General features: G+C 54.6%; 1 protein-coding gene across 3 annotated transcripts in view; it reads right to left on the reverse strand.

Annotated features, from left to right (window-relative positions):
• Positions 1-1,891: 1,891 nt before the first annotated feature.
• The window catches only part of TMEM63C (transmembrane protein 63C), a 32,345-nt gene continuing 16,559 nt past the window's right edge, over positions 1,892-17,677 (reverse strand). For all 3 annotated transcript variants that reach the window (XM_027637891.1, XM_027637890.1, XM_027637892.1), the window contains 23 exons: positions 15,777-15,891; positions 15,281-15,501; positions 14,892-14,971; positions 13,672-13,759; positions 11,490-11,527; positions 10,928-11,070; positions 10,572-10,623; positions 10,021-10,129; positions 9,526-9,599; positions 9,343-9,423; positions 9,073-9,193; positions 8,821-8,954; positions 8,479-8,601; positions 7,793-7,946; positions 7,133-7,239; positions 6,241-6,327; positions 5,670-5,735; positions 5,389-5,551; positions 5,067-5,172; positions 4,700-4,867; positions 4,323-4,438; positions 4,088-4,159; positions 1,892-4,007 (listed from right to left, as the gene is read on the reverse strand). In XM_027637891.1, coding sequence (XP_027493692.1) covers positions 3,795-4,007; positions 4,088-4,159; positions 4,323-4,438; positions 4,700-4,867; positions 5,067-5,172; positions 5,389-5,551; positions 5,670-5,735; positions 6,241-6,327; positions 7,133-7,239; positions 7,793-7,946; positions 8,479-8,601; positions 8,821-8,954; positions 9,073-9,193; positions 9,343-9,423; positions 9,526-9,599; positions 10,021-10,129; positions 10,572-10,623; positions 10,928-11,070; positions 11,490-11,527; positions 13,672-13,759; positions 14,892-14,971; positions 15,281-15,487 — 2,502 coding nt within the window. In that variant the 5' untranslated portion in view covers positions 15,488-15,501; positions 15,777-15,891 and the 3' untranslated portion in view covers positions 1,892-3,794. The remainder of the gene's footprint in view (positions 4,008-4,087; positions 4,160-4,322; positions 4,439-4,699; positions 4,868-5,066; positions 5,173-5,388; positions 5,552-5,669; positions 5,736-6,240; positions 6,328-7,132; positions 7,240-7,792; positions 7,947-8,478; positions 8,602-8,820; positions 8,955-9,072; positions 9,194-9,342; positions 9,424-9,525; positions 9,600-10,020; positions 10,130-10,571; positions 10,624-10,927; positions 11,071-11,489; positions 11,528-13,671; positions 13,760-14,891; positions 14,972-15,280; positions 15,502-15,776; positions 15,892-17,677) is intronic.

Consider the following 17,677-nt stretch of genomic DNA (forward strand, 5'->3'; position numbering starts at 1 on the left):
TTCAGCTGCTGCTTTTGTTTTTTGGCATAGCATCGGCTCACCTGCTGTTGGTCACCGGCTGCTGGTTGCCAACAGCAGCAGAGCATGGCCTCACAGTGAATTCCTGCCTTCTCCATGCAGCATCCACCCCGCCAGCTGGACTGCAGAGCCGCCCCATCAGCCTTGTCCAGGGAGCAGCTGGTGAGGATGTAGGAGGTCCTGTCTTCTCCTTCTTGGGCATGTTCTAGCTTTGACATGGTGGGTTTCCAGCCCTGGGAGAGTTGGGCACTTGATGCTGAAGAATGGTGCCTAGACTGGGGAAGCCAGCTCGGGGTCTGTAATAGCATCTCGTAAAGGCTGGAAATCCCAGCCCTGGCACAGGAAACAAGGGTGAACAACCTGGGAAAGCCATGCTGCTCTGACTTGGGGAATGTTTAGGACGGGGCTTGTTCCACGGGACAATGTGTGAGTGGCTATGAAGGGCAAGGAGAACAGAGCTCTTAAGCAGAGATCTTAATGCAAAGAAATCCCCCCTTTGGGTCGCTGCTAAAATAAGTTTTCCAGCTCTTCCTGGCCTTGGAGCACAGCTGCCAGCCTCAGGGCTGGTGGTGGGACCCCAACTCTGGTGCTGCAGGGAAGGGCCAGGGCAGCAGCCTCCAGCAGCACCCTCATCTTTGACTGCCTGCAGCAGCACAGCCGTTTGCCACAGCTCCCACAGACTGACCCTTTGCTTTGGCTGCTGTCTGGTGGGAATGCTCCTGTCACTGCCCACCACCGGCTGGCACAGTGGGAGACTCCATGCAACTGACTGGCCCTGGCTGTGAGGGACTTCTGAGTGTGCAGGCTGCAATCAGGGAGTGGGTTTCTGAGGGCTGGCATGGCAGAGGTGCAGCGTGATGGGGCTCGCACAGTCTCCTTAGGCTGTGATGAGCTTCCCCAGCGCAAGGGCCGGGAAAGCCACGAGCCAGAGGCAATTGCAGCCCTCGCTCACAGCCCTCGCTCCAGCCCTCGTGTTTAGCCCTGTTTACCACTCATTATAAACAAGGGGGGCCTCTGTAGGGGTGTGTGAAGCAGGACTGGGATTTTAAATTTTCCAGTTTTTCACCTGAAGGAAAGCCCTAACCATGCCTTCTGCCCTTCTGCCTTCTGCCATAAGCCAGAGTGGCCAGGCAGGGCTCACCTCGGAGGAGCTGTGGAGGAGCCAGTAGGAGGGACCTGCTGAAACCAGAGGTAAGTCATTCAAGCAGGAATTCAGGTATAAAGAGCGAGTTTTGGGAGGGATGAGGGGAGTAAAAGAGTACTGTCTGCTCAAAATCTAGGGAAGGACTCCAAAAATGTTGTTCGCTCCCTTCCATGGGACTTGCTGGTGGGCAGTTCACCTTTGGGATCATCCGACCCGGATGGGATGGGTCCCTGCTGCTCCTGCTCCTTGATGTGGTCCCAGAGGGGCTCCAGGCCATCCTCCTGCTACCTTCAGCCAATGTCTGCACCTTTGCTGGTGTTCTGAGCCAGCCCTGCCAATGGGGAGAGTGCTGACAGAAGGTGTGCAGGAAATGCACGACTGTTGCAGGGCTGCACCCCATCCGCAAGGTAGGGATGGTGCCAAGGGCTGTGCCAGTCCATCTGATAGGGTACAGTGAGGTGCTCTCCTGCTCCTGTGACTTTGCTGTTTCTGTCCACTTGTTGGGGTTTGTTTCTGTGGGGGCCGTGGTGAGTGGCAAGGTGTCTCGAGGTGGGGTGCCCAAGCAGTTTCCTTGCCACTGAACCCTCTGCAGAACATCCTCAGGCAAGGTCAAAAGCAGTCCACAGGTGGGAAAAGGGGATGGAGTACTTTTGCAGGCTCCACTGGTGAGGGTTCCCCCCATACTGGTGCCAGAAAAGACAGGTTGGGGTGACAACGCCAGGCAGCAGCTGGGTGAAGTCATTTTATTCAAGGCACGGTCATAGCAATAAATCACAAGAAGGTACAGACCTCTGGCACATTCCTACAGTGGGGCAGCCAAGGGCAATCAGACCAGCAGCCTGAGCTCCTGAGGACACAGTGCCACTCACAGGCACTTCCTTCCACCCTCAGAGAGGCCACCAGCATCCCCCTGCCCTGTTTGGGGCTGCCCCTGGAGCGGGCAGTGGCTGAGCTGTGGACAGCCATGGGGGCATGTGGGCAGAAAGCCACCAAACCCCTGGGATACTTTTTGGGGTTGGGAGGGAGCAGCTGAGCTCAAGACTCACCCGAGGCAACTGCTTGGGTAGATAGTGTGCTGCAGCCACTGCCCTAGCATGAAGGAGCGTGGGTGGGACTGGGGCCATGGGGTTGCCAGCTGGCTGGGCCAAGACCCACCAGTGTCACAGGAATGTCCCAGGGTCCACTTGAGTCCAACTGAGACCCACAACTCGCTACTGGGCTGTCTTTCAAATCCCCCCCTGCCCAGATCTGGCACACTATGCCCCCCCCCACCAGTGGCACCACTAATGCTGAGCAGTGCCATAGCTGAGCACCTGCCTTCGCACAGCAGCACTCACCATTCCGGCAGCCTTGGTGCCAGCAGAGCTGCACTATCCTCCCTTCCCCACTCCAGGATGGTGGCAACTTGAGTTGCTGTGAAGCTAGCAGAAGAATCAAGGACAGGAAAATCAGCCCTGAGGCCTAAGAAGGGCTGAGCAAGGAGCCAGCATGCTCAGGTGGGCTATGGTGGGAGAGGGGCTGAGCAGACTGAGGATAAGCCCTCATCCCCAGCGGCCACCACAGATACTCTGGTCAAGCTGGAAAACTCCAGGGATGCTGTCTGGGCAGGAATTGGTGCTTACACTAACCACAGCAGGACTCACACTCGAGAGGCAGTGTGGCTGCTGGGGGAGCATCCCACAGCTGTGGCTTGTGGGTGAGGGCAGGCAGGATGTGGTGGACCAGGAGGACCTGGAAGTCTGGGTCCTGCTAGCCCTCACCCTGCTTTTCTGTTGCAACAGGATAGAGCCATGCTGGGTGTCATGGGCAGCCCCAGAGAGAGCATGAGCATGAGGGGGATACTGCCAGGGGAGAGGAATGACAAGGAGCTGCTCTTGTAGCCATTAAACAGACTTGTCCTTTGACCTCCCACTTCTCCCCAAGAGCCCAAGGGTGCAGGCATAGTGTAGCGAGATGGAAGGATGGGGTGAGAAGATGAGGAAGAGCTGGGCTTGCATTTGATGCCTGCCTTGGGGCAGGGCCACTGGTGCTCAGGCAGATGTGGGAGCTGCCCTGGGCTCTCACCTCCCTCCTTCACCAATGCACACGCATGTCAGCAGTCCCTGCTTTAATGGACAAAGCAGGGGCAGGCAGCAGCCTGGATGGCCAGCAGCAGGGGAGGTAGTGAGATGGCTGCCTGAGCAGTGGGTGGGTGCGGTGGGATGCAAGGGTTAGAGGTGGCCATCCCCTGCCACTGAGGACCCACAGGACCGTGTGGTGGTGGGCACATTCATCTGTGCTGTCTGGGCTGCTTCCTTCTCAAAGAGGGGCAAAGGCCTTCCTCCTGCCCCCAAAAGCATGGCCTCTCAGAGAGACCCTCTCCCTATACTGCTGCACTCCCCCTTCCCCACTGTGGGCTGGAAGAGGCAGGTGGGGACAGGAGGACATTAGGGGGCTCAGCCAGTCCAGGTAGCAGGAAGGACCAGCAAAGCCTCCTGCCACCTCCCATGCAAGAGGTCTCCCCCTCACATCAGTCTTGTCACCGGCTCTGCCATCAGAGATGGCCCCCACCAGTGCTGGGAAGGCTCCTTCCTGTCCCATGGCACATCCTCCACTCTCAGCACGGTTGGTCCTCAGCTGGCAGTATGGATGTTCACTGGTAGCGAGCCTGGCTCTCCATCACAGGGCCGCTTCTGTACTCGCCCTCCACTGTCTCCAGCTCTGTCTCGAAGCTCTGTAGCCCCCCATCCTCCCCATCCTCTCCTGGTTCCAGATGGTTGCCCATGGTGCCATAGGACTGGTGTGCCGGAGAGGCCGCTGGTGTCAGGCTAAGCTCAGGTTCCTGCAGGACAGTGGCCACAAAAAGCTGCCCCAGGGGGCAGTGAGCCATCAGGACGCAGGAGAGCAAAGGCAGGAGTCAAAGCAGGGCTGGGGAGGGGTACTCACATTGGAGTTAGGGGTGGAGGAAACACTGCTCCGCTCCACGTCATTGAAGCTGCCCTCAGACTGGTCGGACATCTGAGGAGAGGGAGGCCAGGAGGAAATGGTACTTTGGGACTCCCAGCTTTGGCTGGGGACAGCCAAGTGCCGCCTCAGACTCCCCATGGCAAATGCACCCTGGAGATGCAAGGAGAGGATGCAGTGGGGTGAAGGAAAAACGTGGGCAGCTGCCTGTGCTCACCTGGTAGCTGGAGGGTTTCCGTGGCTGCAGCTTCTTCAGGCAGAGGCCAAAGAAGGAGAAGATGATGCAGGAGAGGAGGACCACAAAGGTAAAGAGGGTGACAGGCCGGGTGGGACCTGGAGCACAGAGACACTGGGGCAGCATGTGAGCCTCCAAGAACCTGCTACATGTCCAGCTGAGCCCCCGGCTGATGCCTGCTTTGTGTCTTACAATCTCTCTGCCCCCTACCCAAAACATCCCTCAGATGCCAGGTCTCCACACCACCATTCCCCTTCCCATCCTCCATGCCATGCCAAACTCAGGGGTGACACCAGTGGCTTGCCATCCCCAAGCATGACCCTCAGCAGTGGCAGGGTGCAGCCCCGAGCTCTCCCTACCGAGGCGCAGGACAGAGAAGAAGAGCAGCCAGAACATGCAGAGGATGGGGGCCACCACGACCTGGCTGATGGCGGCCACGTGGAGGCGCTGGTTTAGCTTGGTGGGGATGTACACGTAGTAAATGTTGTACCGGTCAACCATGTGCTTGAGCAGCATGTAGAGTAACCCTGGTGGGACAAGAGGGGCCATTTGGGAGGAGGGAAATGGGGACAGCCAGGTCACAGGGAGAGCAGGCAGGCCCTGGGGATGACGCCCAAGAGTGCCCTCCTGTACCATGCAGGAAGCTTCCACTCAAATGCCCCTGCTAGTGGTTGGGACAGGCTGTTCTTGGTGTGGCTGGGACCACGGGCATGGGATCACACTCACCAAAGGGGACGATGATAGGGCAGGTGATGCTGTAGGTCATGACAACAGAGAAGATACAGCAGGTCCAGGCGTACTCTAGTCCAAACTGGAACTGGTAGGCTTGGCTCTGGGGCACAACCAACAGTCATTACTGCCTCTGCAAAGGCTTCACCTGCCTTTGCACCCTGGCTCACAGGATTGCCTCATCCCCATTAGCCCCCAAGGGGAATCCTGAAGAAGTCCCCACAAGCATCTCCACAGGACTATGACAGCCTGAGTTTGCAGCAGCGTGTCTTGCTGTGCTGGGGGTTGTGCAGGCTCAGATGTGACCAGAACCACATACCCGTTTGACATGGAGCCGTTCGGGCTCAGACTTGGCAAAGCAGAGGCGGGCAGTGTAGACAAGGAGGCCTGGGATGCGCAGCAGCTCCATGGCTGTCCCAATTAGGCTGGAGGTGACCACATAGTTTACAAAGAAAGCGCCGTTGTCTGGGAGGAAAACACACCTGTCCCAGGGACAGACAGTGTGAGAGAATGCTCAGGCAGGCAGCCAGGAGAGCTGCTGGGGGCTGACAACAGGTGCTCCCGCTTGCCTGGGAAGTTTGGGAGCTTCCTACTACTCACTGGAACTTGATTTCAGCTTCATCCAGAAAGTGGGTGTCGAAGAGCCAGCGGAAAAACAGGTCCAAGCTGGAGTGGAGAGAAGAGGAGCAGCTCAGAAAGAGGGGGAGCTGCAGAGCAATGTAGGGGACACACAGTGGGCATGTGCTTCCCTCTGCCCTAAAGGGCAAGACCCTACACTGCCAGAACTCTGCCACACAAAACCACTGTGGAGTGGGTGCTTGCCTCCTGGACAGCCAGGATTGCTGTAGCTGGGGCTATGCAAATACCTGACCAGGTCCTTTCAGGGTCTGCTGAAGGGCTGGCCCCTAGCAGCAGCTCACCATCACCAGCACCCTTGGGTCAGCCGTGGCAAACTGGCATACTCTATGCCACTCCTCCACAGGGAAGCTCTGCCCGTGACCAGCTATGATCAGCTTGGCATTGCTAAAAGGTGTTTTTCTCCCCAGAGACTGCTGTGTCCCAGTGGCAGTGGGACGATAGCCCTTTGGGGCTGGCTTGCAGGGCTGAGGGGCCTGGATGTGATCCTGGCAGCTAGGGAGCAGGGAAAGCAGCATGGCAGGGTGGCCTGTACCTGCTCAGACCCAGCGAGGGCAGGATGATAACCATGAACACCAGGAAGAAGAAGCACTTGTGCATGGTAATCTGATTTTCACTTGACCTGCAGAGAGGGGAGAGAACATTGTACTTTTCTGAGGAAAAGCAGCTGGTGGGGCAAGGGGCTGGGCTGGGTCTTGCTCTTCTTCAAGGAGCTACTCCCAGCCTCAGAAAGGCATGTACATTTGTTCTGTGCATCTACTGGGGCCTTGAAAAGTATCTCCCAGGCCAGGGGGTGTCACCGTAAGGAATCTGCTGTAGCAAAAGCTTTTGTATTCCAGCCTCTCACCTCCTTCATCCTTGCCCTCTCCTACCATTCCTGCTAGGGTAGACACCCGATAAGAGGCAGATGGGTGTATAGAATGGGTCCAGGAGCCCCCATTTCCCACAGGAAAAGGAAGGGAGCTGGTGACAAAGCACCTGCAAGGACTTTTTAGACCAGGCACAAAGGTTGGGGCCAGTAGGGGGTCAAGACAGAAGAGAGCACATTGTAGGAGTTGAGCAGTTTCCTCTACTAGGAGACTTTCAGCATTCTGAAGTCTTGGAAGGTTGGAAGCATGCCTGGGATGTGGCAAACAAGTCAGGATCATGGCCCTGCTGCTGCCAGTCCACCATCACATCACACCTTTCACAAACTTCTTCAGACCCATCTTAAAACCATCTGCCTTTGACAGTAGCCTGGAAGCGTTCAGGACTATGGGAAGGAAACGGCTCCTTTGGGCATGGACTTGGGTCTTTTTCCATGGAGAGAAACACCTATGGGGCTCTGATGGGGTCTGCTGCTCCACTGCCTGCCTCCCTGCAGGTTGGGTCCCCCTTCCACTGAGGTTCCTCCCATCTGTGGCAGCCCTGGGGGCCAGCCCCCTTACCTTGTCCAGTGAGACTCGAAGAATGCCGAGTAGTAGACAAGGAAGGGCAGGAAGACAGAGAAAGCCCAGAGCAGCAGCGTGGGGAAGAATTGGGTGATGATGGGGTTCTGTAGGAGGAGAGATGCCAGACACCCCTCAGGAGTCCACCAGAGCACAGCCATGCCGGAGATAGCTCCGTGGGCCTCCTGGATGGTGTGTGCAGCAGGCAGGCCCCCCCTGAGCAGGGGCATTTGTTTCAGGAGAGAAGAGCTTGAGGCCAGCCAAAGACACCACCATGTCAGGGGCCATGCTCAGAGCCCCAGTGCCCACCCAAAAGCTCATAGGTCAATGAGCAAGAAGGAGATGTGCTGCTGGCAGCTCCTAACATCTCCTAGAATTCTTCTCAGACCTTTCCTCATGCACGGACAACAACCTGCCCACCCTCATGGACACCAGTACCAAAACAGGTTTGCACAGGTTCCCCACGGCTCTGCCACTGGAAACACAAGGAGGGGATGGATGGCAACCAGAGGCATGACCACTCCTTGTCTCTCATCAATGCCCATCCCAGTGATGGCTTGTCTTCTTGGGCCAGTGTAGAGCTGGTACCCTATCCCTCTCACAGACAAGCCTGGAAATGGTGACCCTTTAGGAAAATTGTCATGGGGTGCCAGGGACTACCTTGAGGCTCTCCACAGGGTGTGTGACATTGAACATGTCCATAGTGTTGACAATGATGGCTGGCGTGGTGAGGAAGAAGAGAAGGACGAACAGGCAGATATTAAGGAGGATGAATCGCACCCACCAGGATGTGCCACGGACTGACAAATTCTCCCTGTGAGAGGAAAACATGAACTGGACATGATGTAGAAGAAAAGCCACATGTCCTGGGCCTCCCAACATAGCTTCACAAAGCTCTGCCTCCTGCTACCCGCACCAGCCATTCTGGCAGACACTGTTCTGAGCTCACCCTCTTCCCCTCCCAATGCTGCTGTGCTGTCACCTGTAGAGCCCCCTGGACCAGAGAATAGCCACAGAGGAGGTCTGTACCACCAGGGGGCTTTGGAGTCAGGCTGCAGAAACTGGAGTCTGGCAATCACCCCAAACTTCAGTTGGCTGAACCCTGCCTTGGGGTGATGACCCCTGTCACTCCTGCTGACTTCTGCTATGGCAACAGGAGGGACTGTCAGCTCCTGCCACCCTGGGAAAGTGTTCTGTAGATATAGACACATATCTATATTCTTTCTTACAGCTATATGGGCTCCCTATAGCTATGGGCACGGGCTCCTTATAGCTATGGGCATGGGTTCCCACCACATCTGCTCGCTCCCGCTTCCTCCCTCCCTCCGGCCGCCACGGGGGTTCACCAGATGATATCGCTGGGTGCAGGGGCATAGCGAACGCCCCAGTGGTGTGACTTGACCACGGTGGTGACAGAGGATTGCTGGGGGTGCTTGTGGCAGCGGATGTGGCTGTAGTCCTTCAAAATCCTGCAGGAGCAGGGAGCCAGGGGTCAGGTCTCAGTTCTTGTGAGACCCTTCCCGCAGTCCCAACAGGGTGGTGGTCTCTGCAGATGGCAGAGGCACAGACGAGACAGACCCACTGCCTGGCTTTTGGCTGGAAAAGCCGGCAAGGTGCCCCAGTTTCCCAGCAGTGGTGGCCACCAGACTGCGGGATATCCCCGCATCTGTTGCATGAGGGGCACTCACACAGCTGTCATCCGCTCATCCTGGAAGGTGACGAAGGCCATGTCCAGCCGCTTGAGCGTGATGCGGTTGCGCTCAGCATTGAACTCATCTGTGAGCTTCTCCTCCAGCTCCCCATAGTACTGCTCAGCATCCACCTGCAGGAGCAGCCGGAGCTCTGCTGCACTTGCCGAGCTGGGGCACAGGCAAGCTGCCATGCTCTGCCTTGCCTGTGGTACATGTGTGCTGCTTGCAGCCCTGCCTGTACCCTCCTACCTGCTCAAAGCCACAGAAGCGGCAGCAGAAGATGTGGGCGCAGGGGTGGGTTTTGATCATGATCTTCCCCTCTTTCTGTGCCTTGGTGGTGAAGTAAAGCCGCCCCTTCATCGCCTTGCGCCTGCCAGGAAGCCAGTAGGGGTGAAGGTCATGTGGGGAGTGGTGGGGAGTGGCAGACATACAAAGAGAAACACAGCCTGGGGCCCCTGACATGGTGGGTGGGAGCGGTACACCCACCCACAGAGGCAACGTGGACGTGCAAGCACTCACCTCTCTGCATCCAGCTTCATCAGCTTGCGTACGTCGAAGCAAAACTGGACGTTGGTGATGGTGCAGCTGGGATAAGCCTCGCTGAAAGCACAGGGACATGTTGGCACCAGGAGCCAGGGCATGGGGACAGCCCTTGTCACTTGTCTGCCACTCACGCAGCGAGGCTGGCACACCGCTACTCACTGGAAATGCTTGATGATAAGGGAAGGGTCTGTGATCTCCTTGGGGATGTGGGTAACCATCAGTGTCCGGGCGACCTGGGTGAGGAGAAGGGGTAGAGGGGGTGGGTGTACAGGGGATCTGTGGGACACATCACTGCTATTCTGCTCATCCAGCAGCGAGCTGGGGCACTGACTGTCACCCCCAGGCCAGTCAGCACAGGACTCCTCAATGCCTCGTCCCAAACCCTAGGGGCATAGCCAGACAATGTCATACCCCAGACAGATGGAGACAGCATAGCTTCAGTCTCAAGAGACAAGACAGCAAGAGAGAGATCTGTCCCCAGGTTGTCAGACTTTCTCCAGAAGATGGTAAAAACCAGCTACATCTTTCCCTGCCTGCCCAGTCCCAGGCTGTTTCTAAAGCTCTCCCTACCTACTGGGACCAGCATTTGTGCAATGCAAAAAGTTGTCCATTAGTGCTGAAAAAGGCAAGGCTGGAAGAGGGGTGGTTGCTCACCTTCTCGTTCTCTCTGTATTCTAGGTGGACAGAGTGGTGAGCCATGCAAAGAATGGTGAGGATGAAATAGATGAGGGCGAAAATGCTGTGCAACCACAGGAGACGGTCTCTGGAAGAGGGAAAGAGGGGATCAGAGAGAGCTGTGGTAAGCACATGGCATGGGACAAGCCTGGCACTGGGCACCTCACCCATGGCCACCCCTTCCACCCAGCAGGACCTCCCTGTGCCAGCTGTCAGACCCCCAACCCCAGGGACTAGAGCGGTAACACTCAGGGTGTAGGCTGAGATACTACAGAGATGAGGCCATGCAGCCCCGAGAGCACTTCTACCACCAGCGGAGTGCAATGAGCAGTACCCAGTGTGTTGGCTGCAGTGGCTGTGCTTGTGCATGGCGCAGAGAGACACAGGCGCTACTGTGAGCGGTGTGCTGTTCACATGGACCTCTGCCTGTCCCCAGCACGGGGCTGTGGTAAGTGCTGTGCCTGTGTGCTCCCAGCAATGCCCACCACAGCACCAGCACACACAGCTCCCCTGCATGTGGGAGCACCTACTGTGTTGGGATGTTGGCGATGGTTGTCCGGCCAAAGTGGGTGGGATTGTGTCCTGCAGAGGAAGAGGAGAAGCAGAAGGTTAAGGGAAATCAGTACAACGTGCATGTCCATGTTTGCAGTTAGTGGCTCTGGTCTTTGCTCCCTCCTTTTCCATCTCCCAGGTCCCCGCCAAGTCCTCACTGCCCTAAACTTCCCTGTCTCTTGTGTTCCTCTGTCCCCCAGATGATGGTGGGTTCCTGCTCCCTTGAGGGCTTCTGACAGAGGGGTTCTTCTGCCTTATGTCCCAGAGGCACAGTGCTTGCCCCAAGGCTGGAAAGCTTGTACAACACTCCTTCCATAACTAGGGAAGCACCTACCAAGGAGATCCCCTGAGAAGTTGACGGGCAGGATGACAGCCACGGAGAGCACACAGACCAGCATCAGCAGGACCAGGAGGTGCCGCTGGAAGGAGAGGTAGGTGGTGGCATCGATTCCACACTTGCTCTGAATCTCCTCGTCCCTGGGGAGAGGCAGGTGGGGATGAGTGCTGGTGGTTCCTCCCCACCACCTCCCACCACAGGAACTCTGACTGCTCCAGTCTCCGACAGCCCATACCAACTCATGGCATCCTGCCTATGGCACAAACAATTTAGGCACAGAAGGAATGAGGGACAGAAGCAGTCCTTTGGCTGACATCCCATTACAGGACTGGTTCCTACCACAAGAGGTTGAAGCCCTTTTCTTTAGGATAGGATCTAGGGGCCAGGGGAAATGTGGAGGTGAGCCCTCTGCTCTCTCTTCAGGGTGGATGTTTTAAGAGGGTTCTCCTCTGCTGCTGGTCCCAGCAGCTCCGGGTGATGGGCCACCACCTGTGGACACCAGCTTCCCAGGGGTGGGCAGCAGTGGGGCATGGCCATAATGCCAAGGACACACACTTACTTCATTTGGTAGATAGAAATGAGCCAGGAGCAGAATCCCTAGAAGGAAAAATAGTCAGGATGAGATGAAGGTAACCAACTCCACCTCTCCAGCAAGGAGTTGGGGCACAACATATGCTGGAGACATACAGAGCTGGTGCAGTGCCTATGGCCAGGGAGATAAGCAAATGGAGGCAGTGCCCAAGGCAGCTCAGCGATGCTCAGCTCAGTGGCAAAGGCAGCTGCCTTGGGAGGAGCAGGAAAAACACAGCCCAAAGAGCTGGTGGGAAGCTAGCACAACCTCTCTTGAAGGTGACGAGAGCCCTGAGGGACCATGCAACTTTCCTGAAAGTGGTGATAAGAGAATTCCTGTGAGTGGGAGCTGGGGGTCTGCTGGGGCAGGAGTGTAGATGGACAAGGAAGTCTCCCTGCAAACATCAACCAATAGGTCATGGCTGTCAGGTGCATATTTTTGGCTGCAGAAGGATTTGCAGAGAAAGCTGAAGTCAAGCACTAACCCATTGTCCCAGGGGTGACTTCCTGGACCTCAGCTTCCTCTGAATATTAAGGAGCATCTCTGTAACAGCCTCCTGGCTCCCAGCAGCTCCCTCCTCTGCCCCTTTCCTGACAGACCCTAACATGCAATGCACTTTTTTTTCCACTACCAAGCGCTGAGCCAGCACTGCTGTAAAGTGATACTGGACAACCTAAGTTCTTGTGTAATAGCTTATTCCCTGTCACCATGTATGCAATATTAGGGGGTTTTCTCCTCTACACATTATTTTACATCGTACAAACACTAGCGTTCATGCAAGTTCAAGGTGCCTCTGCAGTCCTCCTGGTCATGGCTGTACCAAATAGCACTCAGCCATCTGGCCTCTTCACTTCACCACTTTCCGGAGGATTTACAGAATCACAGAATTGTAAGGCTGGAAAAGACCCCTAAAATCATTGAACTATTAACCCAGCACTGCCAAGTTCACCACTAAACCATGGCCCTAAGTGCAGCCTTTAAATACCTCTAGGAATGGTGATTTCACTACTTCCCTGGGCAACCTGCTCCAGTATCAGCCCTTTCAGTGAAGAATTTTTTACTAATATCCAATCTTAATGCACCCTGGTACAACTTGAAGCCATTTAGTTCTGCCTCTTGTTACCTGGGAGAAGAGATCATCCCCCACCTGTGCGGGTGAGCTTGCACTGGAACAGGTTGCCCAGAGAGGTTGTGGAGTCTCTTTTACTGGAGTTATTCAAGAACCATCTTGATACAATCCTGTGCTATGAGCTCTAGGATGACCCTGCTTGAGTAGGGAGGTTGGACCAGATGGCTCACTTTGGTCCCTTCCAGCCTTACCCATTCTGTGATTTTGTGATTCTGTACTTGCTTTCATGCTCTCTACAAACTTCTCCACAAAACTGCTCTTTTCCCCTCTTAGTGTACTTTACATCTAACCTGCTAGAGATGAGATTTTTCCTCATTTGTGAACAGTTCAACTTTTTAAAGGATGTCTTCTTACTTCTAATAATCTCCCTTAATCTGCTCTTCAGAGTGACGGCTTTCCCTGTGATCTTTCTCACTTATTTTTTGATGAGCAATATACATTTGCCTAGAGCATCTGTTACAGAGGCTTTAAACAGGCCTCCTGCCACCTGCAAGGGTCTTGCTTGTTTTGCTCCTTTCCTGCCTAGTTTTTTTTAATAAGTCATGTCATTTTTTTCATAGTCACATCAGTGACTGACTTTTGAGCTTCGGCTCAAAAAAGAAAGAGGCAGTAAAGTGTGTCCATCTGTGTTTTTTTCCAGCAAAGCCTGGTAGGCCCCTAGTGTGATAGAGAAACAAAAGGTTACTTTAAAGCCCCAGCATTCAACTGTGCTGGCAGAGGAGGAAATGTGGTGCAGGGGACTCTGTCCTGATGGTTGAGAAAGATCCCTGCAGGTATGCAGCACGGCTTTGGCCATGCATCCAATTAGGTTCCAACAGCTGCAAGGACAGCCATGCAGCTAGGAGATGCTTGCCCTGATGGGAGCATCCCCTCAGAACTGCCATTCAAGATATATGCCTCAAAAGAATCCAGGACAAAGAAACCCTTCAGGTTCAATTTCTCCTATTTAACTTCTGACCTGGGCTTCTGATAAAGAACAGGACAGCCTGGGCCAGGACAAGCCCAGTCCAAGCTCCCACTGCCACAGCCACTGGCACTCACCACATCCTTGTTGTCGGCATCCAGGGGGCTGCTTTCTGACGGGGACTTCTCCTTCTCGCTCTGCTCTCCATAGAAAAGCGAGGTCAGACTTTGCAGTGAGGGGGGAAGAGGAGGGGTGAGGCAGAAGAGAAGCAACAGAGAGGAGAAAATAAGCACCCTTGGAGAAGTTCTCTCCTAGGAGAGCAGCGCAGGAAATGCCTCCCCCCCTCCCTGCATCCTGCACTGGGGCTGGACCAGTGACTACAACTGGGCTTGGGACAGAGGGGTTGCATCTTGCTGCCTCTGTGCTGACAAGTCTCCACAGCTTCTCTGAGACCCTGATCCATGATGGGGTGGCTCACAGAGAATTAGCCTTAGCTCCAGCATAAGGGCCTGCTAAAACAGATATTTTCTATTCTACTGTTTTCTGACGTCTCAAATGGTTTTACAGTAAAAAGAAATGTAATCAAAACTTGTTTTTTAAGTCTTGATTGCCCTTTGATCTCCCCAGTGAAGGGAAACATCACCTGTCTGTCGCCTGACTCAGCTCCAGAGTCCAAGGCCAAGAGGAGCTGGAGAAGTGAGAAGGCAGGAGTGGGCTGGTGTTTGCTCTTGTGGGCTGCCCAGCCTTACAGAGACTCCACCTGTGTGCACCTGCCTGTGCAAAGGAAGATGCTTTGCTGCCCAGGGTGAGCCATGCTCTGGTAGGCAGGCAGTTGTGGGAAGCACAGCCCACCTGGAAATCTTGTCTGGCCTCTACTTTTACTAGAACACTGCTAATTTTTGTGGGATTCTGCAACTGGCCCAAATGACAGGCCAGGCAAGTTGTGTAGGTACGTGAGGAACAGTATTATAGCTGTGTGTTTCCCTCTGCCCCCTCCACCAGCCTGTCTTGCTCATCCCAAGAGAGTGGCAGGAGAAGAGGCAGTGGCTCAGTCCCCACTCAATAGCAGCTGTTGGGCTTCTGTCCTTCCCAGGACAGTGCCCTCAATGGCACCCAGAGCCTGTCACCAAATGCTACCAGCAAGAGTGAATGAAAGTTCGTCCAGGCTTTCCCTATCCCCGCAGCAGATGGTGCCTGTGTCTCCATGGGCAAGGACAGTCAGGCCATTCCCAGTGGGGAGGAGGAACAGGAACACCTGCTGAACTTCTCTGTGTGCCACCCTGCAGTGCTGGCCTTCATTCCAGCCCTCTTGAAGAGAATGGAGCCATCACCCACACTGGCTTTGCATCCTCCTCACCTATCATTGTCCATCAGCAGCGCCAGGCGCCCGTAGTCCCAAGCCGCTTTCCGAAGACAGGAGAAGATCAGAAGGAGAAGCTGAAAGAAGAAAGAGGAGACCCCATGAGACCTTCTCACATCCCTCCTTTCTGCGTTCTCACTCATGAGCCCAAGTTCGTTTAACTCTTGCCTCAAGCCGAACTGTTCCTGCTCTGTGATCTCACCACTGCTGCCCAAGTGCTCCCTGCTGCCCATCAGTGATGTGGGCAAAGCTTTTGGTCCCTTGCACTCACTCCCATTCCCCCAGTCAGCTGTATGCACCGGTGCATGGGCTGCACTTGTGTGTGGTTGTCAGAGCACCCAGGGGCTGCAGTGCTGGTAGAAATGGCACCCTCCTGGCCCACTCACCAGCCAGAGGATGAAGTTGATGGCAAGCACAGTGGGCACTCCCCCGAAGGGCAGTCCTTCCAGGACAGTGCTGCGGGAGCGGGCACTGAAGCATTGCTCCTCTGTGCTGTTCACCGGGGCATCCAAGAAGATGAGCACATCCAGCGAGGTGGGGGTGACACCATCAGGTGCCGGCTCCACTGAGTACACTCTCTCCATCAGCGCCATTGTGGGGTCTCACCCTGCAACACAGAGGTAGGGGTATGGATGGAGAAGCTTTTGCTTGAAAAGGGGCGATGGCTCTTCCAGGTCTCCTCCATCAAAGTCTGAGGAGTTCAATAAGAGTAGGGCAAGGAGAGGACTGGCTGGTGACCTCGGAGCATCCCCAGTCTCAGTATCTCCCAGGCAGTGGTCGTGCAACACAGGGCAGGAGGTGTTGCTGAAGAAATCTCACAGCTACTTCCTGCCCTTTCCCCATCCCATGAAACCCCATGCTATTTGATTGTCTTTGTCATACCTGAGACAGGTCTCTCATCACCTCTGCCCCTCAGTCCTGGAAGCTGGGTTGAGTCATGGCCACCCCAGTGCAGTCAGCAGGCAGGAATGAGGAGCTGAAGCATTTGCTTGAATTTCTGAGAAAAAGAGCAATGATGATGTTAACAACTCAGATGCTGGGCTGCACTTGCTTCTCTCCCCACAGCCAGATTTCTACTGCCTATGGAATATCCCTAAGCCCTCTGTCCTCCTCTAGCATCACAACCTCCCTTTCAGCTTTCCACCTGAGCAGAATTGCTCCTTCCAAGGTATCATCTTCAGAAGAATTAGTTTCTCAAAACCCTAAATGCTAAGCTTCCCCCCCACTTTCCCCGGGAGCTGATACCACAGGCTACAGTCCTCACTGACAGAAGACACTTCAAGGCCATTAATGGCCAAGACTGTGGTTTGTTTCCAAAACCTTTCCTACTACCATGCTTTAGGTAGGCAAGGATCCTCTCCAAACATGTGGGGCCTGGGAACCCTGGGAACAAGCACCCTACAGCAGCCAACATGGCTGTTACTCATGGGGATGCCACAGACCTGCATGCCAGGACACTGATGAACAGCCACTGCACTCACCAGAAGGATGACAGAAGAGGGAAGCAGCACAGCAAACACTAACAAACATGGGGTGGGGACAAGGGGGCCAGAGTCTCTTTTCCTCATATGCCTGTTGTGCCTCTGTGCCTTAGAGCCCCCCTGGGCACCTTCAGACAGCTGCTTCTGGTGCCTGGAGAGCTGTGCAGCCTTCAGAAGAGAACAACTATGTCTATGGTGAGACCAAGCACAGTCTTTGGAGGCCTTGAGCTGCCAAATACAATGTTGAAGTTGTCCTGGTCCTGAGCAAGGGCTTTTATTGGATTACCTCCAAGAGGGTCCCTCTAACCGCAATTATTCTACATCCCTATTCTCAGGAACTTGTACTCCTGACAAGAACATCTTCTGGCCTGCCTGAAGTTTATAAGGAGCTATATAAGTGCCTTGCCTTGCAGACATGCTGGGTACAGTATATTATGGCCAATATATTGTGACCAGGGCAAAGGCCACATGAAAACTCAGAATGGTGTATTAACATGTACTCCTGTGAGCTTTGCATTCAAGCCACTGGGCATTCATTCCTCTCCTTTCTTTGTATCTATATTCCAGCCACAACTGGGACCCCGCTGCAGCCCCCGCAGTCACACAGACATCGGTGATCCCTGCTGGAAGATGCTCAAAGCCCACAAGGACAGGATTAAGAAATGGAGGACGATGCAAACAAAGACAGCTGGCACCTCCAGGGATCTGAAGATGTGAAGTGTTTATGGCAGTTTTTTCCACCAAAACCAAACAGGATCAACTCTTCTTCAACACCAAAGAAAACCTGATTGAGAGGTCCTTGGGGAGCACAGAGATAGCACACACAAAATGTCTTGGCTTAGAAAGGGGATCTTCCTGAGCTCTACACAGATTTGCTTTTGTTGGGAAACATTTACTTCTGCTGCGTCAGTGTGACAGATGGGAGACTACAGTAGCACGTGATTTTATATACACTGCTGTACCCTCAGCCTCTCTCTCTTAGACCATACAGTTTGCTGCTTGAGGAGATTAGTCCTGTCCTAAAGCTCCTGACAAACCCATACACCCCCACCCCACAGCTGAGCAGAGCAGGCAGGCTGAGCGTGCTGAGGCAGGAGCTGACCCAGGTTATATGCCTAAGAGACTGATGCTCTTTGATCTCCTCATCCAGGGAAAGAAAAGGCTGAGGAAGAAGGAGGTTTTCAAACACAAGAGTTGACAAAAAAAAGGGTTCTGACAGTCTGGACACTGGGGATTCCCTAGGGATTCTCAACCCAAGCTCTCAAGAGGGTTGAAGAATTTAAGAACTACTCTTGGTGCCTG

The sequence above is a fragment of the Corapipo altera genome, unplaced genomic scaffold (genome assembly GCF_003945725.1).
Source record: "Corapipo altera isolate COAL_440 unplaced genomic scaffold, ASM394572v1 23, whole genome shotgun sequence".
NCBI classification, from domain to species: Eukaryota; Metazoa; Chordata; class Aves; order Passeriformes; family Pipridae; genus Corapipo; species Corapipo altera.